This window comes from Bombus huntii, chromosome 3, assembly GCF_024542735.1.
Source record: "Bombus huntii isolate Logan2020A chromosome 3, iyBomHunt1.1, whole genome shotgun sequence".
NCBI classification, from domain to species: Eukaryota; Metazoa; Arthropoda; class Insecta; order Hymenoptera; family Apidae; genus Bombus; species Bombus huntii.
Window position 1 is genome coordinate 19,806,367 of NC_066240.1, and position 20,714 is coordinate 19,827,080.

At 40.3% G+C, this 20,714-nt stretch overlaps 1 protein-coding gene across 2 annotated transcripts in view; it reads right to left on the bottom strand.

Moving 5' to 3' along the window:
- Positions 1-20,714, bottom strand: part of LOC126863434 (protein sax-3-like) — a 238,865-nt gene that overhangs the window by 14,210 nt on the left and 203,941 nt on the right. For both annotated transcript variants that reach the window (XM_050613604.1, XM_050613603.1), the window contains exons 4-5: positions 12,411-12,652; positions 8,244-8,463 (exon numbers count right to left, since the gene is read on the bottom strand). In XM_050613604.1, coding sequence (XP_050469561.1) covers positions 8,244-8,463; positions 12,411-12,652 — 462 coding nt within the window. The remainder of the gene's footprint in view (positions 1-8,243; positions 8,464-12,410; positions 12,653-20,714) is intronic.

Genomic DNA, 20,714 nt, shown 5'->3' on the forward strand with positions numbered 1-20,714 from the left:
ACGAATATCTATCTTTGCGTACGACATTTCGCATTCGTGTTTCTTCGTTCGACTCGAGACGCGAAAAGTTTGCCTGTCCCAACGTCCACCGTTGGTCGCTCCAGTCGTTGAAAATTCTTTAAAAGGCATTAAATAAATTAAATATAGATATTTTTCTTTACGTTCGTTCTTTCAGACGCGTGTTTCTTTATCGAACTGTACACACGTAAGGTTCAGCTGTGTCAGCAGTGGCCAGGGTTGGTCGATTCTTTCCGCATGTGTTGTCTAGCACAGGCGAATCCCCGTGGTGGTTTCGTCGAGATTATCCAGCGGGATCCTTTGCCAAATCCCGCAGGTCGGGCGCTTTAAACACATCGGCGTTGATTCATGGTCGCACGACGCTTATCGATTTTGTTCTGGATCCGTCGGCCCTGCCCTCTCGTAATTCTTGCCCTCGGTCGGAGATCTTCCGCCTCTCGTTTCTCGCGTGGATTTTTCGTTGCGCGAATACCCCGTGATTTGTGACGCATAGGGTGCACAAGAGCCGCGCGGAGATTCGCGAGTCGATAGAGACGTTGCAAAATCCTAGGTGACGCTTTAAACTGTCGATATATTTATTTTCGATACGATTTTACTGAAACGTACGTTTGTTAGATTTCTATTTCGAAAGAATTTTATTTAAATAGATGGAAACGTCGCGTCGGATGTCACGATCCGCGAAAAAGATCGAAATAAATATATGGAAAATCATTTGGCGTTAGAAATCGTTCGTTCATTTTCCAACCAACGTTTGTATTCCGTTCACGCGTTTTAATACATATCGCGTGTCTAATTCCATTTACTAAATAAAATTAAAATAAATTCCGAATTACTAAATAGCATGCCATCTCGTTGCGTTTAAAGGAACGTGCACTAAAGGGTAACCGAGGTAAATCTGGTAAGAATTGTCTTTAAAAATCAACTTTTATGCAGACGTTAATAACACGCGGAGAACGGTGTTCTCGTTACAAGTTGTTTCCTATCATTTGCAAAAACCGGAAACATTGGAAAACCTCGAGTTTCGTGCACGACTAATTTATAACGTTTATGAAAGTGTCCGTTGTTTTATGGCTGGCCACGTATGCACGAGTTGTCCGTGCTGCGGTTGCAAATTTAAATTCAGCCGCACACCTTAGGAAAACAATGCAGCCATATCAACTATGCGGTTTCCGTTTTTCTTAACCACGATACATGCCCTCGCCAACATCTGTTCTCGATAGAACGAGTACTCGAGTTTAGAATATGGACGTGACCACTTTGTTACTTTTTAGATTTAGCTTCTATAATTACATCGCTATATGTTGCAATTGTAATATTTTATTTTTACAAAAGTTCTTTGAATTTTTGCGCGAACACCGAGTTAATTAAAAATGAAAATTAAAGATTAGAACACGATTAGAGTAATTAAGTAGGATATCGTGGCCTCGACGTTAAAGATCGACGAATATCGAAGCATCAAATATCACGGCATTTTGAGTTTCCGATGCGTTTCTGCTTCCTCGCTGTTCTTTCTCTTATTTCTATGGATTCAAAGTAACACAGACGAAAGAAGAGTTTATTTTATAAAGTCTGCTTCCATAAATACAGGCATCCTTAAACTAAATTACAATTTTGTCTAACAACTCGATGGAGCAATCTATTTTGCACTCGAGTAATTCCATTGAAATAATCGAATTCCTCCAATTGGCTTTCCTTAATTTTCTTCTTCCCGATAAATCTACAGCTTAAGTACATTAGTTCACTCTGGCTACTATGTATTTATACTGTCCGAATTTACGTTGTAATCGATTCAAGGAACTTCGTGCGCACTGATAGTTTGCCGTTCGCGTGACGGCCAAATTAATCTCAATAATCATGGGACGTTCGATAAGTTTCGCAGGATCTTGTACGCCATCCTGACCAGCTGCTATTAGTCCGCTTTGAGAAAGTTCACGAACTAGAACTGGGTCGAACAGAAGTCACGAAAAGTGACGAATGTCAAACAGCGAAATTAGGATCACGAACGGTCCTGACGAATCACGTTAGAAGCACTTGCAACTTCGGATAAAGTTTCCACGATGAATCCGCTGATCTCCTTGAATTTGCCGCGATACCGAAGGAATTACACGCGTGCAATTATCCGAAGGAAGAAAAGCGTAAGACCAAAATGCAATCCAGCGTCGAGAAGTTGGCAAGGAACCTGCATTTAGAAAGATACGTATTCTATTGTACTTTCTACGTCCAAAATTTAAAAGTAGGAATTTTTATATTCGTTATTCGGTTCGGTATATTCGGTCAAGTATCCCGGCTTTACTTCCGTAAGCCGGGGTCTTATTTATTATCCAGCTGTAACACGTAAATCTCGATGAAACGAGTATAATTTCACTTTCGATTTTCGGAGTTTTCCAATAACGTATGAATTTTAATAAAACAGTTTTGTCGTCTTACGATTAGCGAGAAAGTTACGAGGGTGAGAAAATGTCAAACCTTATCGCTTTGCTGAGAAATTATGTCTTTCAATATCGGTGACGTTTTAAGCATGAACTTGTAAACCAACTGTTTTATTTACGATCGAATATTTTACGCGTATTTGACAAGAAGTTGCGTATATAAGAACGTATATAAAAATTTGACACGCGTAAACGCTATAGGTTCTCGTAGAATCGTCCTAGTTCCCCTGAGTTTCTTAAAGGTAATTAAAGGTAAGAAAGCATATTTATTACACACAGGTGCTGAGATATTCCGTACACACGCCTATATTTCTGTACGAAACGATAAACGAATCGTGGTAGACAAAGTGCAAAGAAAAATGGAACGAGATTAGAATTGGTGGCGCGAAGATATCAAAGTCGGAACTCGTCGGGGACACGAACGGAGGCTTGGTGAAACAGGTGGACGTGTTTGCAGAGTGCCAACAAAGCACGGTTATTACGTTAAGTGGAACATCTTGTTAGCACAAAGACCGATCCTGTCGCTTTTGCATCGAGGCTGCTCACGAAACTCTCGCGAAACTGGCCAACTAACGTAAATGCGATTTCGTTCGTTCTCAGAGATCGTTTTCCCTTTTCGACGAGGCTGGTCTCGTCTCTATTCCGCCTGTATTTCGCCTGCTCGCGTTCTCAAAAATTACGTCAACGAAGAGAAGAAATTTTCCTTTTCGGTGGCTTCCTTCTCCCATTTTTATTATCTCCGAGTTTCTTGTTTTGCCCGTTCTTTTTTCATTTATGAACTTCCTCCCGTAGTTTTACATTTTCCCAGGCGCTGTCCATTTTCCTGTCTACCTCTAAGTACCACTTTCGCCCCTCCTTGTCCCCCCTTTCTTCTTCTCGTTCGCTTTGTTCCAAGGAACGGAGCTCGACGTATCTCGATTCCACTAGCCGTCCCTTTCTCTCGAGCCAGCGAAACGAAGTTCTTCCGCTTCTCCAGGTTCTTCTTTCCTAACGGCTGCCAGCCACTCTGCCGCTCTCCATCCATTCCGACTATGCCACTTCTCCGTCAATTATCCTCCTAAGCGCTTCGCAGCCGCAAAAATTCGTCGAACGAACCCAATTTACCCGATCAGCAGCAGAATGTACCGAATAGTTTCGATCCTGTTTCTCCATCCGCGCCCGCCTCTCTTCCTTTTGTTCTTTCTCCTTTCTCCCGAGCTGTACCCTTTTATTTCGCTCTGTTACCGAGCTTCCTCTTCGACGCCTCGGTGTTTTATCTTCTAGCGTTTCAGCTTGCCGGCATTTTGTAAACTGGCTATCGGTAATGATGACACACAGTAACGGCTATATATAAGAACGGCGTGCCTGGTTTATTAGAACGACGTTGAAATAATTATGGTAAAAAATTAACGTGCTTCATCTCAGGGTCAGGTTTAAGATGGTAACAGGCTCCTTACTTCTTTCAGAATTATTTCGCGTTTCCTCGTTTAATCTGTAAAGTGTCCGTTGTTCGATAATTAACGCGGGGTACGCGATAAATCCGTTGCTCGCTATTTACGATCTATATTATCCAAACTTTTAACGCTTTGCACCGATCGTGTTATTAGGTTGCGCATATTTATAAATAATCCCAACGAGACGGAGTAGAGATTATAACGAGTACCTTATTCTGAAATTATATTCCACGTATTTTTATTATATCTTTTATTTTTATTCTATACGTATATGCGTATATATCGCCATATGCGCGTGTATATACGACACATTTTACTATCTCAGATACTTGCGAGTAACAGATGTAACATAAAGTCTCATAAAAATTTTATATAGTCCACGAGGCAAATCTCGAATAGCCGCGAGGTACATATTCATACGGCTGACCGTAGAAACAAAAGATTTCTGAGAGAAAGGAGAATACTTAAATCGAAAGACATCGCGCTCCGACAAAGGTCGCCATCTCCATCGATTTTTAAACGACTACGTTTAAATCCTCTTAGCGAGTCGACGGTTCGATTATCCATCTTTGACGAGTAGTGTTTCAATTCTGGTGGTTGGTACAGGTGGACGGGGAGAACATTAACGATGAAAAGTCGAAGACGAGTTTCCTTTGATGTACGTCGAAATCGTCGTTTGGTCGTCGCCGTCTGGTCGTGTCGGGCATTTCCACTCTCTGCTGACCATTCGACGAGAGTTGCCTTCTGGCCAGGGCTGAATACGACCCCGTGTTCGTGATCCGCCATGGAAAAAGGAAGCCGTGGAATTCTGCTCTTTGTAAAAATCCTCCGACGTGGCTCATAGTCGCGGAGAGGAAAATATTTTCGCCATTTAGGTCACATCGACCGTAGACACTGTTAATATTCGTGAGCGTGCCGAGCGAGTCTCGGTATATATGGGACTATGCGAGACTCTTCTATCCAGATGATTACAACACGAAGCTTTTATAGTCTACACGTTCCTCGGAGATGAACTGTGCTAGGCGCACAATGATGGTTTAGCGTAATTTTGCGTAGTTTTACGTGTTCGTCGAGCTTTCAGCGCGGCAAACATTTTACATTGCAAATATTCTTCGTGGGAGGTTTTTCCTAGAAATTTCCCGTTGCGTTATAAAATAACCAAAGAGTTAGACGTTGGAGCCACCTTATCGTAATAAACGCAAACGCGTGATTTCTTTTTTCTTTGTCAAAATTTAACATTAATCGCGTAGTCGTGCAATAAGATCGAGAAACCGACAAATAGCGCAGTTGGTTGACCATTTCGACTACTGAGAAGTTCATATACCCAAAGAACGTACACCAACGCTTCGTAAGTATTATCAAAAACAAGATAAACTCGATTAAAAAATTATCAGATCTTGTTCAGAATCTTAATTCGCGCTTTATTCGCGCCAAATAAACTTTGTCTCCTTATTTTCCGTTTCTATCGTGATAGCTTCGTTTCTTCGACGTTCCGGTCCCGCGACCGATTCCCAATGCGAAGTTCGTGTCACCGTAAGTCACCGAAAATAGCAGATACCGTAGCCAATTTCCTCGATCTCACGCTGAATACTCGAGCGTCTTTTTCTCTTTGTTTTCCGCCTTGCTACCCACCTTAGCCTTTTATCCCATTTCTCCGGTTGTTCGATTTAAACGATTCTCTCAGCATCATTGAGGTAAAAATCTTAACTCGAGAGAGTTTGCGTTTTTCTTCTAATTTGCATCGCGACGACGATCAGCGCGTTTTACTAGCGGCAAAACTAATGGATTTCTCTTTTCGCTTCGAGGATACAGTTGAACTTGTCGAGTTAGTGTTTCCGCCGGACGAACATTAACAAAATCTGAATATTTTTTAACCTGCGCTAAATATTATTTTCGTAGTATCAAATTTTTCCGTGTTTCACGCGAGAGTACTACTAAACGATAGAAAGTTTAATATACTTGTAGCTCCACTGGCGACAAAAATCCAGTGCAAATACTTTTTCTAGCCTTTTCGTGCATGATACAACTTTATATTCATGTCCCTCTGTCAGCTTCTGATCGTTATCGGTGCAAATGAATTTAAAAGGTTGAATATTTAGATGAGCGCTTCGATGTAAAATGTAAGAGATAGAATATTACAGCGTGAATCGAATCACAATGAGATTATGGAAATTAATTAACAGATGGTTAAATAAGAAAATTCGAAAATGAAACAGTTGATCGAATAATTTGGATATACGATTGAAATTATCGTTACGTAAAAGCTGCTAATTAGCTTTAATCACATTTATCCAAATTTCTTCCAATTTCTTTCAAAGGCCACCATCGTTTAGACGAATATTTTCCACAAACAGAAAAACGTACAATTTTTCTCATCGATCGTTCCTATGTTATCGTAAAGACTCTTAAGTCGATAATTAGATCGATCGTAAAGCTAACGACGCGTCAATTAGTTTGATTCGGTGGTTAGTAATAGGACGACTGGTTCGATTCGACATCCGGCGAATGGAGGTCTAAACCGAAGATGTTCGTATCAGTTTCTACGGACAAATTTCTCGAGCTTGGAATTCCTCCGCCGGTAGCAATGGTGAAATTAAGTTTTCCTGAAACTAGCTTAGGTACAACGCCGACAGCTTTAATTATTTAACTCAGCTGTTTCTAGTTCTGGCAGATGGAACGTAATACGATATAAATAAACCATGGTGCAATTCGTTTAAAGTTTTCGAAAAGTCGGCCATTTTACTCCTTCAATTACGAACAACAGCTCTGATATTTAAGATCCGAATTAAAGATCTTTCGTTGCGCTTTTACCAGCAATCGAACGTTCGAGCGTTTCGAAGAATTTACTAGTAAGAATTATATCGATAAACTGCGGATATTTATGCAAATTCATATTTTTAGGAATTAAATAAAAAATGGAATTCGGATAGAAAATTGTTTCAGGTACCAAATGTTAGAGAGAATACCACGATTTCGGTATTTGATATATATTTCATATCGTTGTATCATATTTATCGAATATGAAAATTTCTTAAATTTCCAAACATGCACAAACATCCGCGACCTACGTGTCGCTAATTTATATCACATTTACATTTTACGACTGAAAACATTTTATTTTATTTTCTCGGTTCTTCGCGCTCGTGTCTCTACTTAGGAATAAAATATTTTCTTTCTTAGGAATATCTACTAGTTGCTCGTAAAATGCGCGATATACACAAAGGGTAACGGATATTACATCGAATGGCAAAACCAAATATTTAAAAACTGTTTAATTTCTAATACATCGTTGATTTCGGGTCATATAGGGAAGGAGAGGGAGAGAGAGAGAGAGAGAGAGAGAGAATAGAAGTGGACTTATATCAACCGACACTCGAAGTACATATATCATTTTCACGCCGATCTGCTTCCTTAAAACGCGATTCGTTTGGTGGATCAAGTCAATTTTTCCGTCGGCCCCACGCGACTACTTAAGTCGTTTCGTTTTCTCTTCTTGTCTCTCCCGACTTCGTTTCCTTTTCCACCGGTAATTCCGTTTCGCAAGACGACCGTTTATATCTCAATTTATTCTCAATTTACTCCGCATTGTATTATCGTTTACTGGAGCTAATCTCTTTGTGTTTATTGGAGATGCGCGCGTGTCAATGAGCGCGCAAAAGACGCAACAGAAAGTTCGATCGAATGTATTTTTCCCGGAAGAATCGTCGATAATGAACGTCGTTAAGGCGCGAGCGGAAATAAATCGAACCGCGTCGAAGCGGCTACATAAGCAGACTGGCAAACAAAGTTAACTAAGTTGACAGAGTAAACGAGGCGAACAAATATTACTCGGTGTATACTGGAGGAATAAATGTAGAGCGGGAGAAACTGCGGATAAGTTTTGTCGATAATCTTACTTTTGTATGGTCGTCCCTTTTGTGGGTGTACGTGATAGAGAAAAACAGGGTAATAAGATCATCGATCTCTTAAAGAAATATTGATTTATCGCAGCTTTTCGTCCCGACGTCGTAGATGGAAGATGATAATAAGTAAAGATCATAGCATGAAAATGACTATGAAAAATATGACAAGTACAGGCTCGCCGATCTGATTTTTACGATACTTTACGATTAGATGAAAGAATTTTAGTAAAACAAAGCTTTTACCATTGTAGCATTTACGTACTAATTACGTAATTACATCAAAGTATATTAAATTTTGTATCATTTAGCAGTGCTTTGACGTTTCATGAAAAGACGTTTCATCGGCGAATTGTAGTATATCCCGTAATATGTGGAATTTTCTTGGTCGAGAGGTACGTGACGCGAGAGTTAGCTTTTACGATACGGACGCGATCGTAAAAGTGAATTATCGCTGTACTTACCGTTGATGTGAAGATTCACGTGAATATACTTGGGCGGATGAGTGCTGACTTGGCACTCGTACTGGCCCTCGTCGCTACTGTTCACGGGCTCGATTTGTAGGCGCCAGTTGTCCGGGTATTGGAACTTCACCGTGTATCTTGCATCTCCTATGTACGTCTGCTGCCCCACCGTCAGTAGATTCACCTTTTCCCCGTTATCTTGTCTACGTACCCAAGACACCTGTCAACAGATTATTCCACGTTGTTTCATAAACGATTGTTCGATCAATTTACCAGAATATCGGCATTAACGCGTCGCACATAGAGTTCAAAAATGTCGCAACATCGGAGGCAGATTCGAAGAGCGCTAAAAATAAATAATAATTGACAATAATAATTGACCATTGTTTCCTACGGTTTATTCTTTTCGCTAAATTTCGCTAACGTTACGCGTTTAGTAAATCACGCTTTGCCAAGTTTCTAGATAGTTGCTGATTTCCTAAAAAGTTTGTTCGAGCTGTGTCACTCTTCGAAGTCTTTGAAGTCGGATGTCGTTACAGTGGCGGCATTTGAAATTTCTTTTCAAAGCCGCTATGGTAAATATTTATTAACCGTTTGCTTCGATTAGTCGCGCTAGCAACGCTAGGAAAATATGCCGATTCCTAAAGGATCGATACATGTAGCTGTATGCCCGCGGTATCTAAACGCTTATATAGCGCAAGGATATTTATATATAACACCGCAACAACTAATTCTTGGTTCGCATAGAAGAGTATCCGAATACAGCGCAGAAAACAGAAGCAGGACGTACTGTCCGATTACTCGTTATGCTTGAGCCGTGCATACAATCGGGCTACGATAAACAAGGATTCGAAATCCGCAGTTTATCCACGTAACTGAAATTGGATAGTGTTTCCTGGTATTCCCATTAAGTGCGCGCGATATCGACATGGATATCAAGCTCGCTATTGTCCGTTCAATAGAGATTGCTGCGTATGGGCAGCTATCAATGATGCGCGTGATCGTTACTGATCGTGATCGATCGCTTTTCCCATCTTCTTCCCTGAAACGTGAAATATTTGATACAAAATTCTCACCGATACTATCTACTAAATTAAATTTTTTCCAAATCCTCGAATCTCGTCACCTATGATTTCAGAGCAGTACGAAGAATTATTGCTCGCTAAAACGATATCGTTTTGCTGTTAGAAATCATTTAGAATACAAATACCTTAAAACGATTTCTTATTAAGTCGCAAGTTCTCTTCTAAGGTATTCTTCTAAAAATCTGTACTGTTCCTAAAAATCGTATTACATGCTTTATACGACCAGTGGAATTAGCAGATATTTGTACAAGCTGCTGCGTAAGTCACTTTCCCATTTAAAAGTTGTATTAATCTACTTTTTTTATCGTATACTTTGAAATTTTTCTTTCAGATTTTCAGTTTGGTTTTTTGGGAATTTGTAATGGAAAACTTGACAACGGAGCAACTACCAGTGGGACCGTGAAGTTATTGTACGTCGAAATCCGAGTCGGTGATGGAGTCACGAGTCATAAACAGAAGCTGGAATTGTCCTGCAGCGACTCGAACGACCTACAGCAATAAATATCGTCTTTAGCCGAGTTATGCACTTTCAAGATAATCATGCATGGATAATCGCGTTAGTCGACACCGTCGTTGGCAGTACCAGCAACAGCAACGACATTAATAGCCTAATATTACGCTGAGGCGAGCTCGACCGTGGTTCAGCCAAGTGCGATGCTTTTAGGATATAACTACTGGACGAGTTTCTACAGAGTTAGTCGTCGTCGTCGTCGTCGTCGTCGTCGTTCCCTTGTTTCGAGTCAGCATCGGTAAATTCGTTCGAAAAGATATTCGCCGTCGCATGTCATCCGGCTTACGTACCGAGTCTTGAATTTATCCAAGTTGTCCCTTCGCAAACCACGACCCTGTGCCGTGTCGTTGTGTCGTCGTTAGTCTACGAATATTTATACGTCTACATTTAACTCGTACTCCGCATTTTTATATAGATCGCTTACTAGGCAGCTACTTACGTTATAATGATATGCTCAACAGTCTAATTAGGATGTAATAACTACACGCGTTACCTTATAATCCTAATTAATTTAATTTTAAATAATAGCATCGTTGCATGATTTTTGATTTATAAACTATACTTTAGAAAATGTTGTATAAAACGCATCGAGACTTCTACTATATTTTAAATAAATTTGATCTTGTCTTAAAAATTGGGCAATACAGATTTATCTATATCTTGTAAGCCCCATACGAGCTGGAAAAAGTTCCGAATTATACGTTATTAATTAATTTAAACGTAAAATAAAACCAACGGGGCTATAATCGACCGATCTAATTTTTAAAATTGTTCATAAAAGTATTTGAATCGTGTTATTAATTAGACATAAATTTCAAGATTTTTTTTTTAATTAAATCGTCGCTGTTACTTAATACTAGGGAAAATACTGGCATTATGCGAGCACATGTTTCGACATGCTTACGATTACGCTTGTTGTGCGCGTTATGTGCCCATTTTCAGCAGCACATTACTTTTTACCATCCTGGGTTTTTTGCTCGTCACATACCCTCTTTCCGCCTAAGTATTATGTTACAACGTTTTCAGCTGACCTTAACAAAGGAAGCTAATGACGGGCTAGATACTCTCTCTCTCTCGGGACCATGACCCGAAAGGAGCATTCTCTTTTTTATCGAAGTAGACAATGATCGAAAATTACGCGTACTAGAAATTTAGACGCGATGCTCAGTCTCAGGCATTTCTCTGAGAAACGTATCATGTTTTTTTTTACTATAGGCGCAAAGTCTAAAAATTCTAAAAATTGATTTCTTCGATATTTTATCTACGAGTATTCATTACGCAGCAGTCCAATACTTGGCGCGAATGTAAGCTGCGCGACATATCGAGCAGGTATACGTATACAGAGCTATAGAAAATTATGTAAAATATTAGAGAAAAAAGAATTCTATCGATTTAAATAGTTTAAATAGTTTATTTCGGTAAATATTATATGTTTGTGATGTTGTGAATTGAGAAAAAAACACAAATGATATTTTTATCGTTTATCGCCGTTGTACTTCAATTCGACGTTAAAGAAAGAGAAAAATATATTAAAATGCATCTAATAATGTATGTAGCGTAGGAATTTATGAAAATACTGGGAACAGAAAACGATCAGATTTCAGAGAGTATAGACGCGAACGATTAGGAGGGAAATTCGCGTGAAAGCTCGCCGGCAGCGGATAATTCCTATTCAACCTCACCGGGACACGTATAATAAGGCCGGATATTAAATTAATTCGAACGGCGCGATTGCTCCAACTGCGATAGATGCGTCTAGCTTGCCGCAAGTCCTGCCGCAGCCGAGATATAAGATCCGGAGAACGCAAAGAAATTAATTAGAATAAATCGTGCTCGCCTATCTTCCTGCAAAACGAACTTTACTACAGTTTACAAGATTGATTGCGAGTTATCGTCTTTCTAATTTTCCGCGAACGGTAAGCCGGCAAAATGCGAGACCTCGACTATTAAACTGCTAAGATATGCAGAAAAGATGCAAAGCTATGGAAAACGTATGGAGAAATATGCGAAGGCTATGTGAAAATGTCCAGAAACATTCGTATAAGTAGAAATATACAAGACCTTTTGCCTACTTTCGCATATTATAAAATGTTTTTCATATCTTTGCACACATTTCCATACGTTCCCCGCTGTTTGTACATATTTTACATATTTTTGTATCGGATACTCTCTATACACGCTATGTATTTTCATCTATAATTCGCGTATTGCAGTAGTCATTCTGTTACACAGCTGACATACCAACCGAATCGAACCGATCAGTTCGATCCAGACTAATCGCTTAATTTAAAAAAAGTTAATCCGATAAAAGTCGATATGGACGTAATTGACGATTAGCTCGGCTGTATGTACGCTGTACTCTCTCGCTCGTAAGCACTAAGATCAACTAAATAGCAATCTTCTGGTTTCATGTAAAACGCGATAATCGGTTTAGATTACCAAGGAAACGATCGATCGATCACGATTTAACGACTTTACTTTCTCTAAGTGTCCCGCTACTTATACGAATAGCGACGATATACGTACGTATATCGATACGGACGATATCGGACGAAGAAGGAGGAAACTCACGGTTTTATCCTGTAGCAAGGATATCCTGCAGTCGAGGATGGCGCTTCCGCCAGCTTGCACAGTCATGTTCTTGCTCTCCCCTTCGAAATGAGGACCCCACCGATGATCGTGATGATGTTGATGCTTGTTTAGCGTGCTGTGCGCATCGAAAATGTAGTTCAACATCGGCGCGTCCGTCGGTACCGATCGCTTTGCCGCCGTCGTCGATTTCGTCGATACCGAATCCGTTATTAGCGGCAGATCTGGAATCGACAACGATTTTTCACATGGTTAATTACAATTGTATCGCTAATTCTAAACACAATCGCGTAATCGTAAACACAAGCTTCGTCGCGATACGAAACGTTTAACTTTTCGATATTGTTTATTCGAAAATTTTGCGCTATTCGTTAATCCGTACATCTATACCGTTGATCGCGCACACCTGATACCTTGTCGCGATATCCCCCAGTCTCTGGAGATCTGCGTTTCCCGTTGTTTACAAGTATTGGACAGACAATTGACAACTGGCAGTACATATTGGCGTTTCTGTTCGTTCGCAACATCCGTCTATTCGCGTTTGTAACCGTTGAATGAATAGGTACACACGATATTGCGCGAGAGTAATTACTCGCTGATATGCTTCAAGCGGTAAAAGAATTTTGAGTAACGAAGTCAAGTTCTCGTGTTTGTAAGCGATATTCGATGCTAAGAGAGTCGAAATACTTGTAAGCAGCTTCGACGACAAAGCACGATTTTGAAATTTAGAAGAAACATTTTTGCAAAATTTTTGAAATATATATCCATATAATATATATAATAGGAGGGTAAAAGAATAACAACGCTGAAGAAGGGAAAAGCAACGAACAGCTTACGAAGCACTGTATACATACGACGTTGGTTTCAAATTTCACCGATACAATCACGACGATCGTGTCCCGTTGCAGCGTTAATGAAGTTTTAAAACGCTTTATACGAAACATATAATATGGACATAAAAGCTTTCAAATACTTTCACGAGCCACTGTACATCGAGTACTATATTGGGTTATACTGTACATTTTGTATTGGGAAACCGAGAATTTCGATAGGCCAATTAGCGACAGAAAATTAAGCTCCTGAGAGTCGGTCGGGCATCCATGTGATCATCAAAGTTTAAATGGACACGTTGCGAAAAACGAGTGTTTTTAAATTTGTTCTAGTTCCTTTAAATCGATCGACGTCATAAGAGTCATATAATCGTTTAAGAAGTTATCGAAATTTACGCAATGGACTTTTCTGTCCTAGACAAAATACGAATAACATATATATTCGAACGCTCTTTAAAATGAAATGGCTTTTTAGAAATTGGGCCAAATTTTTTGAAAAAATAGCAATTAATCGGAATCGCGAGGAAAAGAAGGAAAGGTCGTTTTTTAAACTTTATCATCTCCCTCCGCTCTTTCTATCTGTATAGAAAATTTAAACAACACGTTTTAAAGATTTATAGCATACTGGAAATTTCAACGAAGTCGATCGATGTAAAACGAACACCGAAAGATGTAGGTAGATTATTTCATCACAATTATCGGGCCGAATATCGCGAAAACCCGCGGTTTTCGCCATTTTTAACAGTTTCTAACCCATAGCGACGTTAACCGATCTCGCTGAAATGTTCAGAATATATATATATATATATATATATATATATATATATATATATATATATATATGTATATATATACGTATAAACATATGGTTTAAATTTCCACTATAGTTTCGAATAAAAAAGTTGTAAAAAGCAATCTTCGCTGTTTACTTCGCAATTCCGATGCGGTAAGTATATCCACAGCTGTTGAAACTTCCGAACGAGAAAAAAAGACTATCGAATAAGATAGCTCTGGAAGAACATTTTTGTCAATTAAAAAGGATCTTAATATTGTTGAACGCTACCGAGTATTTGGAATGTAAATTAATCAGTTAATTCGAATAAACGAACGAAAAGATCGAAGGATTTACTTTCGGTAGTTCGCTACTTATCACTGGAGGGCCGAGATCTAAGCCACGCCTCCATCAAGTTCTCCAATATCGATTGTTAGGAAAAAGCGTCGCTGCTTCTCTGAAGCCAGTAAATTCAATTTTTCAACCGTTCGATTTTCTAACGTTCGATTCCGCCATATAATATTAACGAAGGTTATCGATTTAGAGCTGTCGCCATCCACATTTTAGGTCTCGTTCATTCCTTATACGTAATTTCTGCACCCTTACGACGAATCCATACGTTAGCATTAGCCGAGTAGAAGCAGTTTCACGAGGTTGTCACCGTATGTTTTCCAATTTAACGGTGTCCACCGGGAGAAGAACCCGAAACAGGTAAGCAGTTTGACGTAAGAGCGTACAAAGGACGAGGTATTTTTTTCTAACGATCGCGTGCGTCACATCGGAAAACGATAAGTGCGCTTAGATGTTTGTCTAGTATCGACGGAAGGACTCGCGTCACTTAAATATAAACTTATACGTACCGGATAGCTATGAAAATCATAGCTTGCTTGCTTTTGTTATCGTAAGTAAACCGACTTTGCTTCTAAAACTTTTAACGCGATGCTCCTACCTTCTCTACTCCTTTCGTCACGAGTTTGACTTTCGCAACATTCGTCGTTCTCCTTTTAGTACAAAACGTACATTGCCTGTTTCCGATCATTTTTGTTTTGCCATTCTTTCGCGACTCTATCATATACTTCCGCAGTTCTATTTATCATCGTTTAACCCTTCGAGTGTTCACCAAAAATATGAGACACCGACACGACCATGATTTTCTACAAGTAGCAACGTATCTTTCGATCTTGCTCGTTATCCTTTCGTGAATTTCTAAACTTTGTATAACTTTCTTTTCAGCCAGTTCACTATATACTGAAAAATCGTTAAACGCGGATATAATCCTTATTTTTCCTTATTCCTTAATTACGAATGCTACTTTAATTTAGCTTCCATCTGTCTTCGATATAGTCTACCCTATTCTACCAAATAAATTCAATACGTTATCGCTGCATTGACGCAAGGACAATGCAGCATCCACATGCATTAAGATCTGTCAGAAACGAAGCAACGCATACGATTCTAGCCGAGTATTAATCACCTAATTATGTCACTCAGAATCTACCTTGTTATAGCTGCACAAGCAGCTCCCACAAACCTGCCGATAGGAGAACCCAGCAACGGTCGAATCGACTAGCGCGCATCGGCTTTTCTCTTCGTCTCACCCCTTCTGGAAACGTTCATCTGTTCGTTCGATCTTTTCCCTTTGCTTCCGCGGTGGAAATTTTGCCGCTGTCCAGGGGGAAGGAAAACTGATCGGGAATTCCGATGGAACCGCGGAGAGCGTGTCCTGGATACCGACGAGGAATCAGCAGCGACTTCTTGCCTCGGCGAATATGAAAATCGTTATACGTCGTATTGACATTGTCGCTCCACCGTGGACCCAGCTACGGGATCTCATTTTTTAACTCACGGAAGATCCCCGTGTACGCGATCGAACCACGCGAATATTTAAACGGCCGGTCGGATTTCGATCTCCGAAAAAGTTGGTCGAGCGTTCACGTCGAGAGTTCTTCTTTAAATCCTTTGTTCAAACACGGTGTGATTGTTACCCCTCCGGGATGATGGCTCGACAGGACGTTTTTCCTTCGCGTAAGGACTATTTTTCGTTGGGTTATGCGAACCGGTAGATCGATGTTGGAGAGAGACCACTGAATATGGAGAAGTTTAGTGCGCAAGGATTGTCGGTTTGGTTGGTCGAGTAGAATTACCTCGGTGGTTTCGATGGCGAGAGTGCAAAAATAACTTTTTTAATATTTTTTGCCTTAAAATAAGAGAAGAACGATATACGCGCGTTTTACGAGCATAAAGATTTCGTTCTTTCAATTCGGAATGAATTTTATAGAAGATACTTTCTCGTCGATGTAATCATTTTTTCATGTTTCTCTCGTTCGTTTAAGTTACAAATTTCATTTAACTACGTTTGTATTAAATATTTTCGATGGACATCGAGACATCTGTATTTCAACAGTACTTGTAGCAGAAAGCGGTTGAAAATTGAAAATCTTTGGAATTGAAACGATCGAAATCTAAATTCCAACATACGAAGAGCCCAAGAGAAGAACGAGGCAAGTCCATTATCGTCAATTTTATAATTTCGATGTCACTTGGTGGACGAGAAATTGCTTACTGAATTTTGAAATCTTGAAATTACTCTACGTACACCGATCTCTATACCGTGAAGATACAAAATTATTCTCACTGCATAGATATCGATATCGATCTGAAAACAATATCGCAACGTATTTACAAAGATGAAATTTATTTAAAAGCTAGGCAACGAAGCGGTAAACGAACGCATTAACTCGTCAATTTCATCGACGACTGTGCTTGGACTAATTAAGATAGTGGTTGCTCTCTGCGGTTTTCCGATCGAATCACTGGGATTTATCGAGTAATCACTCAGAGATATATTTCGCGGATATCTTCCTCCTCTCGATTCGACAGAGGGCGGAGGCACAATCGACGCGGATATCCTCGTTGGGCGCGAGATCTCGCGAGTATCAATCGACCCATTTTTTCGAGACTTGCAAACACTCGACGATTCTGACTTGGCGCTTTTCCTCGGCATTGCATCGTGTGCATTATTCCGTATCGCCGCGGAAAAACGAAGTTTGAGAAAAGCAAGCGACAGAGAAAGAGAGGCGCGATACGAGATGAACAATTGCAGGTCTAAAGACCGATCGAGACATTCGCCTTTTTTAGGTAAAACGACCTCGAGAATCGCTTTGTTGGAAACTTACGTCGGATATTTAGCGAGTAGATACGCGCGATTCGAATTTGAAAAATCGATTAAAATTTCCGAACGAGGATATTTCGAGAGAAAATTGAATTCCCTCGTGCTCGACGTACGAGTTTTCTGTTTGTTAACGGTACGTTGAAAGTATTCGATTTAGACAGTGTGCTTAGCTTCTACGTGTTCACGGATGCGGTTAAGAATAATTAGAATATATTTGAATAAAATACTTGAGCGTTTTATGCAAGTACAACAGACAGTTTCGCAAGTTATGCGCTTGTATTACTTAGCGGCGAGGCGCTGTCCGACCGACACTGACTCGTTTCACTCGGAAACCTAAACTTTCCTACTACCTCTGTTTTTAATGCTTCGTAGTTATCGTTGCTTAGAATACGTTGCAACATGCATAATTCTACTAAAAAGGCAAGATTGTTTAAACACTTGAACATTTATCTGGTACTTCGCGTTATTATCGTAATACAACTAGCATACAAGAGCAAAGGACCGCTCAACTTTCGCCGAAAAAATTGTCAACGCTTAAACCGTTATAACTTCGGAACAAAGAAACGTACAACGCTCTTTAGTGCAAAACATTTCGAACACCAGCAACCTTCCGACGAAAATCGAGCGTTCCTTTAATTTTGCACGCCAGTGAAAAATTCTTCCTTTTCCCAAAATCGAAAATTTCACAGCCAACGCTGCCGTTTGCGTTGCCATAAAAAACACGAAGATCGTGTCATCTATACGGTCATCTTAACTGGATAAACTCGACGCGTATAAATACTTGGCCAGATTTCGACGAATCGAGAAACTTGCGTGGCGGAAACAGAAACGCGAACGCGAGCTCGTCTTCGTATAGGGGGCGCACGTTTCCTCGATTCGACGGTGGAACACGACTACGCCGTAATTCCAGCGAGTCCGGCTAACCAGGGTAAATAATTCCGATTCGAGACACAGGCCAGTGGCACGCTCATGTTTTATGCATAGACCAGACCCGCGGTCCGCCACGCGTTACACGTGGTTGTAGCTCCTGCTGGAATCACGAATCGCGCCACCACTTAAACGCGTATCGGCTCTGTCCACTGATTCGACGCTGTTCTCTCCTTTCGATATGCGTTCACGCGCTGCCTCTATCGGTGTATATACTATACAGGATGGAACAATCTCCTGTTACGAGCCGCTGTTGGAGCGTTATTGGATGTCAAGCCGCGATACCGCGTCCCGAAACCAGACTTAGTTTCACCGAATTGTCCCGACTAGTCGCGACTCGTTGAATCCCTAATACGTCGAAGAGTTTCACGAGTTTCGGTTGTACTTGCTTCCAGTTGTGCGACTTAAAGCTAGAACTATCGAATACCTAAACCGAGACTATGCAGTAGTACAAACATAGCGCGATGAGGTTTAATTTCATCGAATTCCGTTGAATTAATCGTACTTTGCTTATTGGGAAAATATAATAAAATACGATGTAAACATAATTGCGCGAATCTCTTATACGATTGCGCATACTTGGCTCCCGCAGAAATTTATAATTACCTATTTTCTATATCATCGAAACACATCTTTGAAAAAATTTTTTTTTCCCAGACGATTTCAACGACGGCTTTCATCGGCTATATGGAGCATTAAACGCTGTTCCGCAACAAAATTGCTGCCACGATTTCCAATCTAAACGCCAATTCTCACTTTTAAAGTCATCAGCTGTATCTCGAGCGATTCTCCATTTTTCAACTTTCGACGATTTTCCGACGATTTTCCCGACGATCTGCCCGACGATAACCAGAGAGTTTACACCGGCGCAACGCAGCGGAAAGCTGCCAAAAGTCCTCTTCTCGCGGAAACTTTGAATCCCATGATATTCACGGTACGATACGCGCTCAAGAGACGATCAGAATCGTCGGAAACGAATCCGTAAACGACGATGTGCAACGAACCCGTGAAACTTAAATAGAACGCACGAATTCGCCGAGATCGATCTAGCAAACGTCGCGAATTTCGCGTCACTTTACATTGTTTTACAAGGTTGGATCTTACAAGGTTGAATCGGTTTGAAACATTATCGATACATATGATCGCGATGATTGTATCTCATTTGCTAATGATTATCAAAGTCTAACCTGATGTAACTAAATTTATATAAACAAGACATTTAATTTGATTACACGTGTGTTACAAGTTTATCGTAACATCGAACATATAGATTTTTGTTAGTCTAAGATTATTGCGGAAAGTTTTAAGAAACTAAAGAGAACGGTACGAATGAAATTTGAATCTAAATGTATAGATTAACGTGTTGCTGCTCAAAGTTGAAACTCGATCAATGCCAAATGCGTAATTCGATCGGCATCAAGACGAATGTAGAAAGAGGGAAAGCCGGGTGTCATAAATTGTGTGGCTGATGCGCCAACAAAAGGAGCAACGCGCCGCGACAGATAACAGCGTAACAGCGTAACAGCGTAACAGCGTAACAGCGTAACAGCGTAACAGTGTAACAGCGTAACAGCGGCGCGGTGCGCGTCCGGCACGATAATGCGCGCGCGTTCCATTACGCACCGTAGCGATCGATCGTGCTGCGCTGCATAAAACGCGTACACGTTATCAGCGACGTGTTATCGAGCGACTGATTTATCATTACGAGGCAGCGCGTTCTCCGCTATCGGACGATGATCGACCGTTGTCGGTCTTTCCCGACGGGCCTTCTCTACCGATATACGCGCGGTCAGAAGCTCAGCGGGGTCGAACGTTGTTCGACAACGATCGCGTAGGCATCACGACGACATTTCGCGCGGTATACAACGCGAGTTTTTTCGTCGCGCGTACGTCAACGTATTCTATCAACGTATTCTATCGACGTATTCTACAGTAGGATACACGTGTCCGCTTTACGAGAATGTTTGGATCGTTCTAAAACATTTGCTCGATAAAGATTATTTTTGAAAGTAATAAATATTATTACTTTCTTTCATGCTCGATATCAAAATTATCAAACGAACATATCGTCACGTTATATTCTTGATGACTCTGATGAGTAGACTGTGCATTTCTATGCATTTATGAGAAACTTCGAACTGCAGAAATGCGCACAATGCATATAATATACAAAAATATATAATATAAAATATCGAAAGTGGAATATTTAGTATAATATTTAGTACAATATTTAGTAGATGTTTATTTTTAGTCATGTTCGCAAAAATATAAAAATTCGTAAAAATTCGCAGTCTATCTTCTTTTTCTCAACCACTCCGCTCTCCGTGCCTAAAATTCTTCACGATGAAAATAATACGCTACGGTAGTAGCTTGCGAACTAATAGCTGCTTTTTTACAATGGATGTGCGATCTTTCTTTGTCAGGTTTATTCTGCTTTCTCAACTCGTACTGCCAGGCTGTGAAATAACAGCGAGGAACGTATGTACGTAGATGAAAAACGCTACAGCCGGTAAGCAATAAAACTGTCTTTTTCTTTCGACGCTTCTTATTCCTACTTGTCGTTTATCCATCGAAAAAGTATTAGC